This window comes from Papilio xuthus, unplaced genomic scaffold (assembly GCF_000836235.2).
Source record: "Papilio xuthus unplaced genomic scaffold, Pxut_1.1 DF827756.1, whole genome shotgun sequence".
In the NCBI taxonomy this organism is placed as follows: Eukaryota; Metazoa; Arthropoda; class Insecta; order Lepidoptera; family Papilionidae; genus Papilio; species Papilio xuthus.
In genome coordinates, this window is record NW_013530893.1 from 1,566,719 (window position 1) to 1,583,651 (window position 16,933).

The following is a 16,933-nucleotide window of genomic DNA, read 5'->3' on the forward strand; positions in this document are numbered from 1 at the left end:
TAATAATAAGATTATTATTTCGTGTATACCTAATTTATTTGCATTTGAATTACAGATATTAACTAAAAAAAAAAAAAAAACAGACAAAATTCTAATACAGCCTCGTTCCGATTTAGTAACGACCAAAAATTTGCCAAAAAAAACACCACTTCGCTTGTATTTAAAACTAATTTCATCCATAATTTACCATCCATACATGCGCAGAAGAAAAAACCAAAATGGCATACAATAATATTTAATTCTATAATTCCTTACAAGTTAAATTATAATGAAAAAAGATATAAATAAAACATAATGATTATCTCTGAAATTGTATGGGACAGATTCTCAAGCCTATAACATCTTTACCAATTTCCGCGACCCCACAAATAATACATAACTTCCCTTTATGTTCAGGGAAGAAGCTAGCTCCACATAATGGACATTTTTCTTCAGGTTTTCCTCTATAAATTGGTTTGTATGAGATGCCACAGATTGTGAATGGATTGTGCTCATCGTATAATAACTGATGTTCATCATTCGGTGTCATTTCACAAGCTTGGAGTATCTTCCTCGCTTGTTGCGCTACTTCTGGTCGTGGTCCTAGTTCTAGAAGTCTTCTAGCAAACGATGCTGCAGTTCTGAAGTTCTTAAGTTTGAAGAACATGTTGAGAGCTGTACGCAGAGTGAGGATCTGATGGACTGGTTGCAGCTTGCAGTGGGTGAAGTACGCCGCCATCTCACATGTACGCTTCTGTTCTTCTATTGTTGACTTCGGCATCGCTGGAAGGTTTTTTATCATAAGTTGTGTGCTTTATTTATGTGAATTAGATGTACCAATGTGTTTTTCCATTTCCGATTTACATATGTACATTTATCCGACGTTCTTACGGTGAAGGAAAACATCGTGATGCTGCACATATCTGAGAAGAAATTCAAAGATATGTGTGAAGTCAACCCGCACTTGGTCAGCGTGGTTGACTATGACCTAATCACCCTTAACTTAGGCTAGGCTTCGTAATTTATATAATTTTATATGCATATTCAGTAGCTCTGAGTATCAGCTTTTTTAATCCCGTGCGGAAGGAGTTTAAGGCGACAGTCAGTATTATGAAGAACTAGCTGTCGCCCGCGACTCCGTCCGCGTGGATATAGAAAAAAACTTAATATATAGATAAGTTAAATAAAAAGTAACTCTTCAAGACATAAATTCGAAAAAAATGAATAAAACTATCCTATGTCCGTCTCCTGGCTCTAAGCTGCCTCCTCATCAATTTTCAGGCATATCTTAAATAGTGTAACTAACACGACTTTCTTTTATATATATATATATATATATATATATATATATATATATATATATATATATAGATACTGTATTTTGTAATGGTACTTTGTGTTGGTTCGATGTGGTGATGTGGTGTACCTTTCCTGGCGGTCTCCATCTGCAATCCGAGCAGATATTCCCTGCAGATGGCGAGCAGCTGCTGCGCCTCCGCCAGCTCCTGCTTGCCTGGTACGAGCAGCAGCGGCACAGCCTGTGCGATGCCGCGGAGACGCTCCGTCGCCTCCGCGAACTTGCCCGCAGTGGTCAGCTGGTAGCACTGCTGCAGCTGAGATACTAGCTCGTTCAGCTTCATTGCTGGAATTATAATACAATGGTTTATGAGAAAAAAAAATATATTTTACTGTAAAAAGGTTTACATGTACATTTTTGGTTATTTTTTTTGCTGGTTAAATATTTATAATAATAATAAGTCTTTAATTCAGACACATGGTCCATACAAAACAAAAATACAAATTAAAACACTAGCACAAAAATAAAATACAAAATAAAACAAAATTCTTTAGGGCACATGTAGACGTGTCCACATGGCCAGCACTGGACAGTCCAGACTGGTTTGATTCGAATACCAGCACTTTAATAAAGATATGAGCTCGCAAGGAAGGTCTGTGTCGTCAGACAGTTTCTGCCACAATTTATTATATTGGACCATATCAAATGCCTTTGATAGGTCTAGGAAACAGGCATATACGGGAGTATTTCTATCAGTGTAGTACTGGGCAGTATTCTTCAGTGTTAAAATTGCTGTTTCAGTGGACAACCCAGGTTGGAAACCAAACTGAGCGTCGTGTAGCCTAGTATGTTTCGCTAGTTGTTCGTCAAGTTATAGTATTATGAAAGTTGTTTTAATGAGTTCATTCTTTAAGAACACAAGTAATTATCAATGTTAGTTAAAGATTAGATAGTTGTCATGAATAATTATTTTTCTTACTAATATTATAAATGCGAATGTTTAGATGGATGGATGTTTGAAACTATCTCCAGAACGGTTGAACTGTTTTTGACAAAATTTGGCATATATGAAGAGCATGGTCTGGAAGAAGACAAAGGCTACTAATTTGTTTTTTTTTTAATTCCGCGCGTACCCTATAGAATTAAAACCTTATAAAAGGGTAAAATCAGATTGATTTGTTGAATATAATATTTTCTATTGATTTGAAGTCTATATATGTAACGTACTGATGACAGGCAACAGTTCAGGTCCACTGGCCTCCTTCCAGTTGCGGTGCAGGTGCGCGGGGAGCGGCGGCAAGCACGGCAGCGCGCCGAACATCGCGCGCCCGCTCGCGAACATGCGCACGAACACCTCGCTGTACGGCTCGAAGTTCACCACGCCCACTTGCTCGTTCAACAACCTGAATATAAAATTTAGTTTTTAAGTGTATTTCCACTGGTGCAGCTACTAGCCGCTACGTGGAAATAGGAACTAATCAGCTAATACATTCCTACTAAGGGGACTCAGAACGTATCTTAAGTTAGAGGTGACTAGGCCATAGTCAATACTGGCCCAGTGCGAGTTAACTTCACACATATATTTGAATTTCTTCTCAGATATGTGCAGCATCACGATGTCTTCCTTCACCGTATAAAGGTCAGATAAATGTAATAAAAACATAGTATGATTCGAACTCAGGATCTGCAGATTACAAATCAATTGCTTAACCCATGAGCTACCGATGCTCTCATTTTACCTTTTTTTATCTTTAGCAGATTTTTGTTAATTTACTAATATTTCTTGTACCACTCCTACGAAGCTTTATGCTTGTGCTAGGACATGGTTTACAAGTTGAATGGCGGGATTCGAATCCCCGACCACCTGATCGGAAATCCGTAGCCTTAACCATTAGGCTATTCGCGTTTTTTTTTTATAAATTGTGATTGTATACCTGAAAGCGACTTCAAACTGTCCAACAGTGATATGGTCATGTACAGTGCGCAACTTGGCCAACGCCACAGCAGGACCACGGCTTGGTGCAGCAAAGTACGCCGCCTCCTCCGCACCACCGTCTATGTCAGCTAAAAAACAACAATAATTTAAGCCACTATTAGAAAAAAAAATCATCATCTCTCTGGTTATATCCCAGTCATGGTCCTTGGATAGCCGGACAAAATTTTGTAAACCCCAATATTTGAGTTTAATTTTTACGGCCTGTCGCCAAATCAACTTGAGATATTTTTGTGACTGAATTGCCACTGTTTGCCATGAAGAAGCATTTACAGCTTCACCGGGCTTGAGGTGGCCGAGCGCAGATGGCGCTTAGACTGAACCTCGTTTCAGAGTAACTAAGTTCGAGGGCTCCCTCAAGAACCTAGACTCGGGCTGTTACTTCGTTAGCCTACTTGGGAGTGATATTAAAATTGCATATTTATCATTTAAAATAATTGAAAAAAGAACTGTAATCATAAACTAAATATTTGCTGCTAAATACTAAAAAAAAGTAAAAAAAAAACAACATATTGTAAGATTTGGTCCGTTATATAAAAGTTCACTAAACTACTTGACGCGCAATTTGGTTTCCAATCACGCATACACTTTTATCGGTGTATTATACAGAAATGTTTCTTCTCACCGGAAACAGGCGCCAGCACTTCTGGCAACTCAAGGTCTTCATCTCCCACGTCCCAGCCGCCATCATCACACGCGTCCTCCATGACCTCCTCACCCTCGCCTTCCACCTCGCCCTCCGCCTGCGACAACAACAAAAACATAAACTCAAAAATATAGTTTAAAAGAATAAAAATGTTGCATTTTTTTAACTAGATGGCGTTATTTTTCATCTTCCTTAAAAATATCAAGAAATCCGTTACTAATATAAATACGAAAGTTTACATGGATGGATGGATATTAGTAAGAAGGTATTTCCGGAACGTGGATCTTAATTAAATTCAGCACGGTTGTAGAATACATAGGCTACTAATTAAGTTTTGTTTTAACTCGGCGCGAACGAAGCCGCGGGCGACAGCTAGTATAAAGTCGAATGATACCTTAGTATCAAGCAAGATATCTTCATCTTCATCACCCCAGGCGCCAGCAGCCTCTAGCGGCTCATCACCAACCTCCGCAGCCACCACATCGCCATCACCGCCAGTCTCAAACACACTCCTATAACAATGTTTTTAAAATAACCAACAAAACTAAAACTACGTCAAACAAGAACACTAAAGACGAAGTGAAAATTCACGATTTGACTTTGTTTCCCATTGGGCCGATCGACCTATCGATCAATCGGCCAATTTTTTATCATTGGGCCGATTGATTGCATAATCAAAGCGACTAATGAGATTTTTTTGATTCTATACACTAAAGCGATCTAATAGGAAAATATCCCATTGGGCCGATTGATCTATAGGCCAATCGGCCCAACGGGAAACATCTCCGCAGACATACTTAGATCCAGCCAGTAGCGGCCAGTTGGGCATATCCTCGACAACAGGCAGTGGGGGGCAGATGTACTGTGCGTCAGGGTTGCGTTCAGGCACCGCCATGCCGGCCGCCTCCAGTGCCGCCTTCAGCTGCTCCGCCTCCTCAACCTGGTCGTGGTTCACCGCAGTCAGGTACGCAAGCGTCATCTGTTAACAATATTACTAAATATCATAAATGTGAAAGTTTAGATGGATGGATAAGGTATCTCCAGACAAGGGTCTCGCCAGCCGATCTAAACTAAGATTACCTAATTAGGATTTTTATTTAATTCAAAAGTACTAAGACATGGAATAAAGTTACCAATAATTTTTGGATGATATATGTAAATCCATCAGTATGGTAATTATCTTAGTATTACGGAGCAGTTCAATCAATTTTACGTTATTCGATTCTCTATGGGGGTGGGGGGGGGAACAATATGGTTTATTAAAAAATTGCAAATAGTACCTATGAATAGTGATTGATTTAATGATGAATGAATTTAATATTTTAACGGTGTGTGATAGACTGTTTTAGTAAATGAATGATTTCCAACCTGTCCGGAGGCCTTGAGGAGTCGGATCCTCTCCTGCACATCACCTAACAGCATGGCGCACTGGAACTGCGCGGAGGCGTCTTTACGGATCTCAGCTATCTTCATCATCTTGCACAACTTCTCAATGTTACCAGTAACAAGGTAAAGGAATGTCAGCTTGTCGAAGTTCTTTGTGCGCTGGTAGCACATCTCTACGATCTGATGAAAAGAAATAATATGATTTTCATGTTTAAAAATATTATAGTGTTTGTTACAAATTGACAAAAATAAGAGTCAAGTTGCCGCCAAATTAAGAAATTAGAAATTTGAATAAATTAAAAAAAATAGGCAGTTATTACAATGCCTCGTTTACATTATGCCAGTACAGTAGGAAAGTAGCGCACACTTTTTATGAACTGTTTTGGCTCACTTGCCACATTTTGTGTTCATATTATGCCACCTACTTATCATCATCATCATCATCAACCTGTCCTTATCCCTATCGAGGGTCGGCACGGTATGTACTACTCCTCTATACATCTCTATCAGCCGTCATATCCGAGTCTACCCCCTTCTTACGTATATTCTCTTTCACACAGTCATTCCATACATTTTTTGGTCTTCCTCTACCCTTGTAGCCATCCACATTCAATCTCATTACTTTTTTGCTTATATCATCATCATCCCTTCTCATAACATGTCCACACCACGCTAATTATGCCAGCTACTTGTGTACTGGCATAAAATAAACCACGTATAACATTATATAACATACAAATTCATTGAAAGTAGGAATTAATAATAAGTCCATTTAAAAAAAAAACTATGAGACAGTAATCGGATACTCATTAAAAAGAGAAAGGTTTATATCTGAAAGTTTCTAAAATCCATAGACAATTTTCATTGAGTGCAATGTATAGTCAATCAAGGATAATTGAACTAGTGAGGGGCGCTGCTATCGCGGTTGGTTCTGTCAGAAATAGACAAATCATGACATTTGATGTTGACTGAGAGGCGCTAGTGAGCTGTCATAATTTATTTTGACTTATGTCCCCACCAGTTGAGAAACCTTGTCTATGTGTCACCTGATGATTGCCAATATTGAGCGCGGCTTTGGCGAGCTGGTCCCAGGCGTCAGGCTCGTCCAGGCTCTTGGCAGCCTCCAGCGCAACCTCAATGTTCCCGCACTGGAGCGCCAGTGACAAGCGAGTGCGCGGCTCCTTCACAAAGTGCAGCGCCACCTCGGGGTAACCTGATAACAAGAATTATTACTAGCTGTAGCCTGCGACTGCGACCGAACTTATTATAAACTTAATAGTAGCCTATATGTTCTTCTAGGCTATGTTCTACATATATACAAATTTCAGAAAAGCCTTTCTGGTGATACCTTCCAACATCCATCCATTCATCCAAACATTTGCATTTTTGATATTAGTAAGATATGCGATAGTTTGGGCAGATATTAATCTGGCTAGGTAATAAGCTAATTAATTTTTAAATTGTATTCAGTAATTTTTGAGTTCATCGGAAACAAATATAAAATAAAATGTTTTCCATATTACAACGAGACATTATTAAAGATTTATTTTTTTAAGAACAATATCTATATTAGAAACAGTCGAATGACATAAGAAAAATAAGGATCAAACGGAACCTTTTTAAGTACAATTGTAATCATTTACCCTTGTCCTGTAGATATGCGATGATGCTCTGTCCAACCAGCTTGGCAGTGCGCACCATGTGCAGCACCTGGTCGTACTGCTGCGTTATCAGCGCCAACTTGAACCTGGTACATATCAAAATATCGTTTTAAACAAGTTCTGTTTATACTCGATACTAAGTGGGAACCGAATTTGATTCCTTGACTACACATAGACCTGAGATTCTCAAAGGTTGACCCCATGGGGTCCTAGAGAAATTTGGTGGGGCTACTTGATTCAAAAGTAGAAAAAATGTAGCAAGGAGTTCATTTAGATGAACCATCTTCATCTAATACAATAAATTTATACTAATATAATTTTATTATTATTAACGGCCTTTCTCTAATATAAAGAACTATATGTCATCATCAGCTCACGTATAGTGAGCTGATGATGACATATAGTTCTTCTCAGTAGGGACTGAGGGGCTCGGAGCCTATCCAAAGTCACGAGTGACTAGGCCAATTCAATGCTGGCCCAGTGCGGGTTGACTTCACACATATCTTTGAATTTATTCTTAGATATGTGCTGCATCGCGATGTTTTCCTTCACCGTAAGAACGTTGGATAAATGTACATATGTAAATCGGAAATGGAATAACTCTTGGTACATGGCGGGATTCGAACCCAGGACCTGAATTGCAAGTCAAGTGCTTAACCCCTGAGCCACCGAGGCTCTAGAAGACTGTATATGTTTGGTTCAAATGATTTTGGGGTGGTTCGGAGTGGAGATGTTTGAGAAGCATGTTACCTGTACTCTGTGGGGTCAATGCTGAGCACCTTGGGGCGACACTCTCGGTCGAGGCAGACGACGCGCGCGCCGGAGTCACCCGCTATCACCTTCACTATGTACACCGGCACGTCCAGGGTGCGGATTATACCGTAGTCACTGACACACAAATTTACTTATGAACTATATAACCTCTTTGCTAGATAATCAGTTTTCATATCACTTAAGACTGGCCACTAAGAATATTAGATTCAATTTAGAATAAAAAAAAAGTATGATAAGAGCTAAGTATAGCTAAGTAATGAATAAGTTTTGAACTCGACTCTGAAAACTGACTTTAAATTTGTTTCTGTTATACAGCGAGAAATTTATAAACGATAGTTATTGTGACCTCCATAAGTGAGAAACTCGTGTATTAGAGAAACCTTTACAAACAAAAAAAAACATGGTCCCTCGACTCTCGATTAACCAAATCCCCCTGCATTTGCAGTTGCACAAAATCAACAAAAACACGTGTTTTTGTTGATTTTGTTTGAGTACGTACACATGTGTACGTAGTGCGTGCGTATACGTACACGTGTTTGAGATGATTAACACTCACCCGTCCTTACAGCAGTATTTAATATGATTAGCAGTAGTATAAATGAAGACAGGCTGTGGGGCGGAGTCGTCGAACGCGCCAGACTTGACGCGAGCCCCCTCAGTGACAGAGCACAGTTGCTGCATGCGTCGTGTGCACAGTGTCACTGTGTGCTTGCCCAGGAGTGCCACCACCGACATATCAGAGTTCCATACGGCGTACCGACATTTGCTCACTTTCACCTGGATGACAAAGTATACGTCGGTCATATATGTCTGTTTATGATGCAAATTGATAGCAAATGCCATATTAATTATTTTATAAGCATTGGCTTAATTAGGGGAGCTCAGACAGATACCGACCTCTTTAGGGATTAAGATACAAAATTCTTTTTTAATTTTTTTTTTGCTTAACATTATACGTGAAAGTATATTTATTTTAAACTAAAAATAATTACCTAAAGGTAAATATTAAAATAATAGGCCAACACGGTTTCCTACCATCAAAAACAGTTATGGCCCCACCACTAGGGTACAGTTACTTGATTAATTTATAAATCTTTGAGAGAATTTAACCTTATAGTTCCAATGCCAATCAACACATTGTAAGGGAATTTGAACTCTAAATACTAGTGTTACGATATATTTTTGCTCAGCTGTCATAACAATTTTGAACTCTACATACCGATGCTACTGTCCGTTTTTGCTGCACATCTAACAGCTGCAGGGAGTCAGGCTCACGCAGCAGCAGCATGCCGGTGCCCGCGTACATGATCTCCTCGCACGTCGGCGTCGCTATCTTCTTCGAAACTTCATTCTTTAAGTTCTTTATCACCAACTGTTGAGAAGAAACATTAAGAATTAGAAGATATGAAATCACCGACCAAAACATATTGTTATGAACACAGACAGAACAGAAGACCCGTTGGCTTTCCCTTCCCTTTCGCGTCTTCTTTTATTTGTCATTTCACCTGTGCTGGGTCATTTAACCTTGCAGGGTCATTTGACAACGCTGAGTCATGTGACCAGTGGTGGGCCATTCGACCTGTTCAGCATCATTTAACCGGGCTAGTTCATTTGACTTGTGCTGGGTCATTTGACCACGCTGAGTCATGTGACCAGCGGTGGGTCATTTGACCTGTTCTGCATCACTTAACCGGGCTAGTTCATTTGACTTGTGCTGGGTCATTTGACCTGTGTTGTGTGTCAGTTGACTAACCTGGTTATTCTTCTCGAGCGCTGCAAACCTGTTCCTGGCGACCCATACAGCTGAGGTTGCCTGTCCTCGCGCCGGTTCTATGGAAGGCGCGTCTGAGCCATCACGTGGTATGGCGTACAACTCGTAAGAATGGTTGTCTCCGACACGCCAGCTCACCAACACGCACCACTCCGCGTGGTTCAGTGACATGCTGAACACAAACATGTGACATACTGAATTTATACAGTTCAGAACTTATTACTCCATATGTATACTCTACGTAGTTTTAGATATTATTAGTTAAAATCATTTGTCGCGAATGGCGCGCTTTCGTTACAAAGTCAAGTGTCAGAATGATAAAGAATTAGTGAGGGGACATGAACGTCGACATTTTAGTAAGGCTAGTGTTGTGCCAGTACACCGGCACAGTTTTTTTTTATTTTTATATCATAAAGTGGCAAACGAGCGAGCGGCCACCTGTAATCGCTGAAATAGCGAAGTGAAAGTTGCCCATAGACATACGCAATTGCATATGCGTTAGTAAGGAAGTAAATATTTTCCCTTCCCATGCATCCTCTCATCCGGAAAGTCCACTTCCACTTCCCATCCTTTCCTTATAAGAAAAAGGGTGGGAAGGGAAAGAGGACTAAATTCGGCCTCCGGGACGCACACTCATCAGACGAAACGCGGAATTGCTTTCACTTCACGACTGTCTTCTGTGTGGTGGTAATATTTTACCGGGTGAACCTGGCCGATTCGTGCGAAGATGTTAAAGCGGGTTTTACCACTCTTAAAAATCTTGGATTTTCTTCCTAACCTTGACCTTGACAGACAAGTGATATGCTAAATTTATTCAGTTTATACTGAATATATAACTTTGTATTCCATATCTTATATTGTGTTTAGACGAAAACCAGCAAACATGTAAATTTTAAAACTTACCTATAAGGTTGGTTACGTCCGCCGCCTTTGATTTGCATGACGGGCGCGTCTCTGTTTGTCTGCATATCCAGTTTACGTAGTTGTCTGGAATTATAGGAAAAATTAATACTTAGGTAACTATTGCTATTAATTTAACTTTTTAATACTAAATATGGATAATTGTTATGGAAAAGTAGGCAAGAGCCTATGAAAAAATTTTTATAAAATTTGCTACAAAAGTAGCAACTAGTGAAATGTAAGAGAAAGCACTGCTTATAAATGTAATTTTAAACGAGATCAAAAAAAAGCAAAAACAATAAATATTTGAACTGATTTTTTTTTCTAGTGAAACAGACCCTTTATTACAACTGTTGCTAAGTAAGGTCCTTTATACCCAAGGCAATGTAAATCAAAAACCGGCAAGATTAGATGTTAAGTGACATTGTCGTGAGAAAAGTCGCCGCAATTTTCAAAATGGAAGAACAAATCTATACAGTTGGACATGTAGTCGCTAAACCTTTGGGTTAGACAAAGTTTATTTTCTCGAAGCGATTCCATAAAAAAAACTTCAAAAATGTATGAAATTAACACGCAACAATCACGTAACATCAAAAGTTATAGTCAGTTCTATACATTTTAGAAATTCGTTAAGGAATCGCTTCGAAATAAATGCTGTACTGACCAAATAGACTCGCGTTGACGATTTAAAGCGATCTTCGTAACGCCTTGAGTATTAAGGGACATTTCCACTAGAAATTACATATAAACACTAGCGGACCCGACAGACGTTGTCCTGTCTAAACGTCTTTAATTTGAATAAATTAATATGAAGTTAATATTTGATGAAAATTGTGAATCTAAACCATTCCCAGATCCCCTTGAACACACACAAAAAATTTCATCAAAATCGCTCCAGTCGTTTGAGAGAAGTTCAGTGACATACACACTCACAGAAGAATTATTTATATAAAGATAATTTACCTGTCTTTAATATAGAACAATATGTTATTGTATACAGCGTATGCGGGACGTTCACGCTGCATCTTGAACAGTATCATGCCGGCGTCGTGTCCCGCCGCGAACAGGTTCAGAGACGGGTGAGCGGCTAACACCCAATATCTAAGAAAAATATTATAACATCAAACAATAATAATAAATTAGATTTATGCAATCTTACTTATAATATTATAAATACGAATATTTATTTATTTTATTATATTTAATGTAATTTAATTATAACACGATGGATGAAAGGTATGTCCTTAACGGCTCAACAGATGTAGAACAGTTTGGAAGGCTACACATCGGCTACTTATTAAGTATTTCTAATTTCGCGCGAACGGAGTCACGGGCGACAGCTAGTAAATAATAAACAAGTTAAATTAATATGTGGTAATTAAGCACAAAGTCAAATATGATGTGCCTTTGTTTACCTAATTAACCATGGGTTTCTAAGACCAAAACCCCGTTTGAAACTTATTGTTATCTCTATTTTGTCAAAGATAATGAGAGGGATGGCGATATGATTTATACAGAGATTTTGGTCTCAGAAAACACCGGTTAGGCATTCAATCAAAACATAGAATATTTTTTTTTAATCAGTGATTGGACACTAAAAGTATCCCTTAATGTATTCTCTTACTAAAAGATGCATAAAGTCTTGTAGTACAGTGTGACCTTTATGTGACCTTTGCATTAGTACTAACCGATCATGTTCCCTTCGGAATGTGTGCAGACATGTCCGCTTAGTCATGTCCCATACACGGATTGACTTATCTTCACTGTTGGATAGGATCAGCTCGTGCTTCGCGTGGAACAGCACACAGGACACGTTGTTGTAGTGCCCACGGCACGTGTCCACTTCCCAAGCCTGGATAAAGAAGACTAATTTACACATTCAATTCTAGTGCCTTTTTCTAAAAGTGTTCATGGCAGTTAATTTGTTAAGGAGCATCGGTGGCTTAGGGGTTTAAGAACTTGACTTGCAATCTGCAGGTCTGGGTTCGAATACTGCCATGTACCAATGTGTTTTTCCATTTCCGATTTACATTTGTACATTTATCCGACGTTCTTACGGTGAAGGAAAACAGCATGATGCAAACTGCACATATCTGAGAAGTAATTCAAAGATATGTGTGAAGTCAACCCGCACTAGGCCAGCATTGACTATGGCCTAATCACACTTAACTTAGGGTAGGCTCCGAGCCCGTAGGGGACGTATAGTCAGTTGATAAGGTAGCACTTGACCACAATGGATGATGAAGAAATGCATAAATGTAAAATTGTAATACCATATCAGTTCAAATGTCGTATTGATAAATACATATCGTAATTTAAAATGAACATTATTCATAGTGTGTTATCTGCAAATTTTAGGTTATGCTTATTTACGTCAAAGAACAATTAAAAAAAGATATACTAATTTTATTGTTTAAAACCAATAGACATATTAAGTGCCAAATTAATATAAACGCATAACCTATTCTCCTTATTGCATAACACTAACAAAAATAATAGAAGAAATCAAACATATAGTATCGGAACATACTTTGAGTCACTGCGCAGAACACAATTTTAGTTGTATGACGCGAACAATACTTAAATAATGTTTACATTATAATATAAAGCAGTAATAATAGTTACCTTAGCATCATTCATCCGCCAGAACTTGACTTGTCGGTCATCAGCTGCGGAGACAATCAATGGTAAAGAAGGGTGGAAGGCCGCCCAGTTGACGCCCCGATCATGACCCTCTAATACATGCTTCACTACTGCATCCGCCTAAAACATATATTATACAGCATAATACAAATATAATGAACATTAACCCTTTCCCGGCCATAGCCCAAATGATACTTGATAATTCGTAAGAATGATGACTATAAATAATAAAAATGTAAGGAAAAACTAGAGCAAGACTTAGTATTGGCGTTACTTAAAGAAAATGTCATCAAAACATATGTAGATTTATTTTTCATATTCGCTTTTAGCAGGAAAAAGGTTTAAGAAACCAAAGATACAAAATTTGCTACAAAAGTATAGTTAGGCAATGGTGACCTAGTCACCCGTAACATAGGGTAGGCTCCAAGCCCCTCTGTGAGGACATATAGTAAGCTGATGATGATATATAGTTAGGATGTTAAAATAAATGTCCCACTGGGTTGCCTGGAAGAGATCGCTTGTAGCGATAAGGCCGCCCTTGCTTTGTAAATTAGTTAATTGTCTTTTTTTATGTATTATGATAGCATTAAGAGTTAATAAAATCTGGGTAAATAAGAACATGATAAGCAAGAAACCTCCATAAGCGAGAGTTATTGTCTGGTCTCAACAAATCACATAAATATGTGAGAAACCTTTATTAGTGATTGATTGAACTGAACATATTTTGTTTAGGAAAGTTTATATACTAATGTAGTGGCCCTGTATGTCTTAATTTTTATGGAATAACTATGCTAACTATGGAATATTTAGTCTTAAATCTGAAATTAGCAGTAATGATTAACCATCACCAATAAATGAACCTTAACATTTTAAGATTAAAGCAAAATTTACACTTTATTCCTTATCCAGGCATGAATTATCCCATAAATTAAATAACTTCATACATACATATATTACCTGCCCAAACAAATCTGTTGCCTGTGGATTCCTCAAATGTTCTGCTAATCCTGTAGGTCCAGGAGCTACACTCTTCTTCCTGAGTCCAGAGAAGTCCCAGACTCGCACAGACTGGTCTAATGAAGCGGATACCAATAGGTCTTCGTTAGGATGGAATTGTGCGCACATAACATAATGGTTGTGCCCAGTTAGTACACTTATGCATTGACGTGATTGCCAGTTCCATATTCTTATTGTCTGAAAAAGATTAAAATTTTATAATTATCTGTGGTAGAATTTATTATAAAACTGGAACTTGCAATTTTTAAACGCATCTTTAACAAGAAAAATCTTTTTAACCAATAAGTAACTTATATTGTAATTTATATGTCTTGTTAGAATGAATAGTGAGGGGATACAAACATTGAGATTTTAGTAAGGCTAGTGTTGTGTCAATACACTGGCTTATTTTCGAATTTTCTTCCCAACAATCTATACCTAAGACTACTAATGCCAGATCCAAATATATAACAAAGTAAGGACATCGTCAACAGCAGAAAGTATGCTAAGTGATGGCAAATGTGTGATACCACTTTAAAAAAAATGTCTTTGCTTACCTGATCATCCGAAGCACTCAAGATCCATGGATACTCATGATGGAAGAATGTTGTCCGGATGTAATCTAAGTGGCCAAGTAAAGTAAAGAGACATCTTCTCTGATTGTAATTCCATACCTACACAAAGAAAACATGATTAACTTATCATAGGAAGTCCAACATCTCAACACTTTCTTGGTTAAAGAAATTAAGTTTTTTGGGGTACTTCTTTCTTCAAATTTATTGATTTTGTTTACAGATTGATTGATAGAATACTGGTAAAAAAAATATCAGCCCTGTAACACATGCTGTGATAATGTTTTGGCTATAAAACAAGACTAATTTATATAAAATAGCCAAATAACCATCAAAAATGATACCAAGAACATGGTGCACATCCTTAACTCCAAAATTTACTGACTGTCTTAATATTGCGTCATTTGATTCTGAATATAAACAAATTGTCTAAATGTAAGCGATTACATCAGTTCCTAGTGGTAGTTAGTGTGAAGAGTAATTAAGGGAATTTACTGTACCAACCTTGATCTTGTAATCATCACCCCCAGATACGAATAAGGGCTGCTGTATGTGGAAGCAAATGCCACGCACGGGGCCGTCATGTTCGTCAAATTTCTCTAAGAGTGTACACATTCGATAGTCCCATAGCTGAATCACACCGTTGTGTAAACTGGCAAGGACCCATGGCCGTTTGGAATGAAATGATATGCCCTTCACCCGAGCGGATTTAGTCTCAAATTTTGTCAACATTTCTTCACGTTTTTGCAAGTATTTACAGTTCTTTTTATTTCAAAAAATTATCTCAAACAATTCACGCCAGCAATAACGTCGACATGTCAAACGTCAAACCGGCTGACGTGACACGTCAGTAGCCTAAAACACCGAGAACAATAACTGATTTTATAATAATCAAAATTCTGCTGAAAATATTATAATCAGGCTACCAATGGCAACTACTACCTATTGTTAACTATTAACTCTATTTTACCTTCCGTTTAACGTATTGTTGTAATAAAATTTAGGTTTGTTTGATTGACTGCAAGCTTGTATACTCTTTTGCAATAATTTTTGCCCATGACTTGATTTTCTTTATTTACTCTTTGTATGAAATGTGACAGTTGTTTATAAACAAGTAGCCCATTTTTTCCCCGGTTTTTTGATAATTACAATAATTTTACATACATTTAGAACTCCAGAAATATATATAAATAGAGTTTTATTACAACTCAACTAATAAAAAAAACAATAAACGTTCGAGGCAGAAATAACCTAATTCCCATGAGTGATGGAGCAAAACAAATCAAAACCTATTGGCAAAATTTGTATACCAGGAATGAGATTATGTTCAGCAAATAAAGAGCGTATCGGTGGGCCAGGTACAAACGTACTCCAAGGTTATATTTATGCTGCATTGGCAGGCGTATTAAAAACGCAGGAAGATGAGAAAAATAAGGTAAGAGCAAAGAAAGATCATGTTATACAAAACTACATTTCAAAATTTATTTATTTCAAACTTACAGGTTACAGTCATATCTGTAGAAAGTCCGACAACCCCAAGTATCCTGCCAAAACCTGGAGATGTGGTCACAGCCAAGGTGACTGTTGTGAATTCCCGTGTAGTCCACTGTATAATACTATGTGTAGGCCCACACCTGGTCAGACCGTATAGAGGAGTACTCAAGAAAGAAGATATTAAATCAACTGATAAAGATAGGATTGATCCATACAAGTGTTTCAGACCTGGTGATGTTATTTTAGCCAAAGTTGTATCCTTTTTAATGTTTTTGTTTCTCCGCATTGATATATTCTAAACAGTTATATTAGAGGTACAACAGATTTTATAACATTTACTCTTGGCATATTTTTGTAGCAATAACTTTTTAATTATGAATATAAATTCACTAAGAAAAACTAATAAACATTTAAAAATATTATCCTTATATCAAATATACAGCTTCCCTTGACAGAGATTCACTGGTACCACCTTACAACAGCTGAAAATGAACTAGGAGTTGCTATAGCAACTGCAGAGGGTTCACCCCAAGGTGTCAATATGGTACCTATAAGTTGGTCTGAAATGCAATGCCCAAAAACACTAGTAAAAGAGCCACGGAAAGTTGCCAGGATTGTACCAGATTACTTTGATCAAAACCAAGTCATTTCTTACACCGATGCAGAAAATGAATCAAAGCCAATCAATGATCCTAAGTAAATGTAAATAATATTACTACAATAAAAATAAAATATTAAGAATGTTGTTTCAATTTAACATACATAAGTGTTCTAGTACTAAATACTTTATGCCATAATTTCTTTTTTTTTTTTTTCGATCT

General features: G+C 37.7%; 2 protein-coding genes across 3 annotated transcripts; one reads left to right on the forward strand and one right to left on the reverse strand.

Annotated features, from left to right (window-relative positions):
• Nucleotides 1-24: 24 nt before the first annotated feature.
• Nucleotides 25-15,459, reverse strand: alphaCOP (coatomer subunit alpha). Of its 2 annotated transcripts, none has more exons than XM_013310190.1 (21): nt 15,123-15,459; nt 14,604-14,720; nt 13,999-14,244; nt 13,033-13,170; nt 12,096-12,259; nt 11,371-11,508; nt 10,411-10,494; nt 9,490-9,679; nt 8,956-9,108; nt 8,293-8,513; nt 7,713-7,850; nt 6,945-7,048; nt 6,348-6,514; nt 5,284-5,481; nt 4,713-4,894; nt 4,310-4,427; nt 3,895-4,012; nt 3,211-3,340; nt 2,504-2,679; nt 1,406-1,621; nt 25-762 (listed from the first exon to the last, which is right to left on the reverse strand). In XM_013310190.1, exons 1-21 carry the CDS (start codon nt 15,348-15,350, stop codon nt 299-301), a joined length of 3,690 nt encoding a protein of 1,229 aa, XP_013165644.1. In that variant the 5' UTR covers nt 15,351-15,459; the 3' UTR covers nt 25-298. The 2 variants fall into 2 exon arrangements, with proteins under 2 accessions (XP_013165644.1, XP_013165645.1); XM_013310191.1 differs by having other exon boundaries at nt 14,008-14,244; nt 15,123-15,458.
• Nucleotides 15,460-15,686: 227 nt separating this feature from the next.
• On the forward strand, nt 15,687-16,850 carry Csl4 (exosome component 1 Csl4). The gene is made up of 3 exons (XM_013309931.1): nt 15,687-16,053; nt 16,121-16,366; nt 16,555-16,850. Exons 1-3 carry the CDS (start codon nt 15,886-15,888, stop codon nt 16,810-16,812), a joined length of 672 nt encoding a protein of 223 aa, XP_013165385.1. The 5' UTR covers nt 15,687-15,885; the 3' UTR covers nt 16,813-16,850.
• Nucleotides 16,851-16,933: the final 83 nt, after the last annotated feature.

What these genes read in the sequence shown, in the direction of transcription:
- alphaCOP (XM_013310190.1), bottom strand. Translation starts at nt 15,350, where the DNA reads ATGTTGACAAAATTTGAGACTAAATCCGCTCGGGTGAAGGGCATATCA. An exon ending in GGCGGATGAATGATGCTAAG is followed by an intron (nt 12,260 to 13,032) that starts GTAACTATTATT and finishes TTCTTTATCCAG; the next exon opens with GCTTGGGAAGTGGACACGTG. An exon ending in CCGCTACTGGCTGGATCTAA is followed by an intron (nt 4,428 to 4,712) that starts GTATGTCTGCGG and finishes ACATTGTTATAG; the next exon opens with GAGTGTGTTTGAGACTGGCG.
- Csl4 (XM_013309931.1), top strand. Translation starts at nt 15,886, where the DNA reads ATGGAGCAAAACAAATCAAAACCTATTGGCAAAATTTGTATACCAGGA. An exon ending in AGGAAGATGAGAAAAATAAG is followed by an intron (nt 16,054 to 16,120) that starts GTAAGAGCAAAG and finishes TCAAACTTACAG; the next exon opens with GTTACAGTCATATCTGTAGA. An exon ending in ATGTTATTTTAGCCAAAGTT is followed by an intron (nt 16,367 to 16,554) that starts GTATCCTTTTTA and finishes TCAAATATACAG; the next exon opens with CTTCCCTTGACAGAGATTCA.